At 38.3% G+C, this 1,203-nt stretch overlaps 1 protein-coding gene across 1 annotated transcript; it reads left to right on the top strand.

The window, feature by feature from the left end:
* The first annotated feature begins 237 nt into the window (after nt 1–237).
* On the top strand, nt 238–615 carry LOC142180775 (uncharacterized). The gene has a single exon (XM_075252845.1). The coding sequence runs from the start codon at nt 238–240 to the stop codon at nt 613–615; it is 378 nt and encodes a 125-aa protein (XP_075108946.1).
* The last annotated feature ends 588 nt before the right edge of the window (nt 616–1,203 follow it).

Here is a 1,203-nt window from a genome sequence, read left to right as displayed (position 1 = left end):
TAAAAACATGAATAGTTAAATTCCTAGCTAAGGTATTGATGAAGCCGTTGTTGGGCTGCTTTGAGTAAATATTCCTGAATCGTTGATACTTATTCTATTTATTTGGTTGTGGTTTTAATGAATTCAATTGTTTGAGCTCACAATTGTTTATGCCCTAGGGAATATAGGACAACGGCGAAGTTGACAACGGGAAAAATACCCTTCTCTCTTGTGTACGGCGAGGAGGCTCTAATATCGATGGAAGTGGGGGAGCCGACTTTGAGGTTTTCCCGAACAAACGAAGGAACAAATAATGAAGCATTGCTGGTGAAGCTAGATTTTCTCGATGAGCACCGAGACTTGGTGCACATGAAGAAGGTGGATCAAAAGAAAAGGATGGAAAGGTATTATAATCCCAGGACCAATCTTCGTTATTTCAAAGTAGGAGAATTAGTTTTGAGGAAGGTGATTCAAAGAACTCAGGAAGTCAACGTCGGGAAACTGAGATCAATATGGGAAGGTCCTTATCGGATTTCAGCTATCACCAGTAAAGGATCATATGAGTTGGATAATCAAGATGGAGTCAAATTGCCCAGCAATTGGAACGTGACTCACCTCAAGAGGTTTTACTGCTGATGGTTCCTGCTAGTACTGAAAGTATGTGCTGTACTTTTTTTCTCTTTGACCAGTTTTTGTCCCAATCAGGTTTTTCTAGCAAGGTTTTTAATGAGGCAGTAACGAAAAGTATACTACAAAGGAAGCGTCATCGGTAAAGGCAAGACCTTTAGTTAACAAGGCACTAAAAATTTTACATCGATGGTAAACAGCTACGTGGGTGATTAAATAATATTTGTCTTGATAGCAAGCCTTGTCTTCCATTATTAAAAAAGGATTAATTAACCGTTCACAAATTGTCTCCATCGATAAAGTAGCGATCTATGTACAAGATTTTCAGTGTTCGAATTTGCATGATTAGCATTCGAACACTATAGGATAATATTTGATACGGTACTAGGAGTGCCATGAAAGCTGGGGACTGCAAGAACCGGGATCAATGTTTCATCAAGACCGGGGACTGCATGATCAGCCCTATAGAAATCAGTTGTACAAGTTAGCCACATGTATTGGCAACTTTATTTACTTAAGCAAGCAAATTCTATGTACTTTTAAAATAGAGGGAACTAAACAAAGTCCTTTATCTTTTTATATTACTTCTTGTCCAAT

The sequence above is a fragment of the Nicotiana tabacum genome, chromosome 5 (assembly GCF_000715075.1).
Source record: "Nicotiana tabacum cultivar K326 chromosome 5, ASM71507v2, whole genome shotgun sequence".
Lineage (NCBI taxonomy): Eukaryota > Viridiplantae > Streptophyta > Magnoliopsida > Solanales > Solanaceae > Nicotiana > Nicotiana tabacum.
Note: the sequence above shows the minus strand (reverse complement) of the source record. Positions and strands in the feature narration are given on the sequence as shown.